The 981-nt window shown below is 38.6% G+C and overlaps 1 protein-coding gene across 1 annotated transcript; it reads right to left on the bottom strand.

The window, feature by feature from the left end:
* Window positions 1-474: 474 nt before the first annotated feature.
* On the bottom strand, window positions 475-834 carry Tsp_15409 (histone H2B, gonadal). The gene has a single exon (XM_003366438.1). It carries the CDS (start codon window positions 832-834, stop codon window positions 475-477), a length of 360 nt encoding a protein of 119 aa, XP_003366486.1.
* Window positions 835-981: the final 147 nt, after the last annotated feature.

The raw sequence follows: 981 nt of genomic DNA, 5'->3' as shown, positions 1-981 counted from the left end.
CAATTGCTTACGTGGGGCTTTTCCACCAGTACTTTTGCGAGCGGTTTGCTTAGTACGCGCCATTTTTACTCGAAAACTCTCAACTGAGAGCAAAATAAATGTTCACTCCTTTATATACATAACTGCAATTGACCTTTAACTGTAAGTGGTCAACTGAGTTTTCAAAAATGATTGGCTGGGGAAAAAGGCGGGAAACGATTTGCGATGGAGGTTTTTCCTTGCCCCTTTCAGCTTACACAGTTTTTAACAATAATTTCAAATGTTTTATAAACAATCTTATTAGTTTACAGTATCCCATTAATGCTTAAACATTCGGTTAACTGGTAAAAATTACCTTTATGTACGTGAAAAATATATTTTAACAAAAGTATAATTTTTATTTACTGAATTTCATCGATTTGAATAAAAATAAATGTGGTCCTGAAAAGGACCGTTGGGTTATTATTATTTACTTAAATATGCTGGCAACACAGTTTACCTTCCACTGTTGTACTTGCTAACAGCTTTGGTCCCTTCGCTGACCGCATGTTTGCAAAGTTCACCAGGCAAAAGTAAACGGACAGCCGTTTGAATTTCCCGTGAAGTGATCGTGTGGCGTTGATTGTATTGGGCAAGATGATTCGCCTCAGCGGCAAGGCGATCAAAAATGTCATTCACAAAACTGTTCATGATTGACATCGCCCTGCTGCTGATGCCAGTATCAGCATGAACTTGCTTCAAGACCTTGTAGATGTAACCAGCGAACGATTCTTTCCTCAAACGACGTCGTCTGCGATCGCCAGACTTGGCCACTTTCTGGAGTTGACCTGCTTTCTTTACACCTTTCGGAGTCATGTTATTCCACACTGCTGAAACGTCAAAATGAAAATGAAATTTCTAAAATGAGAATTTTTATACTGAAACCAAAGGGGAAACTAGCCAATAGCGTTCTCAGTAACCAGATTTTAAATTGATGCGCGATAGCCATAGTATTTAGCGAAA

Source organism: Trichinella spiralis, assembly GCF_000181795.1.
Source record: "Trichinella spiralis strain ISS 195 chromosome Unknown Scfld6008, whole genome shotgun sequence".
In the NCBI taxonomy this organism is placed as follows: Eukaryota; Metazoa; Nematoda; class Enoplea; order Trichinellida; family Trichinellidae; genus Trichinella; species Trichinella spiralis.
Note: the sequence above shows the minus strand (reverse complement) of the source record. Positions and strands in the feature narration are given on the sequence as shown.

Bases quoted from the DNA above. Each gene is read 5' to 3' on its own strand.
- Tsp_15409 (XM_003366438.1), bottom strand. From the start codon at position 834: ATGACTCCGAAAGGTGTAAAGAAAGCAGGTCAACTCCAGAAAGTGGCC.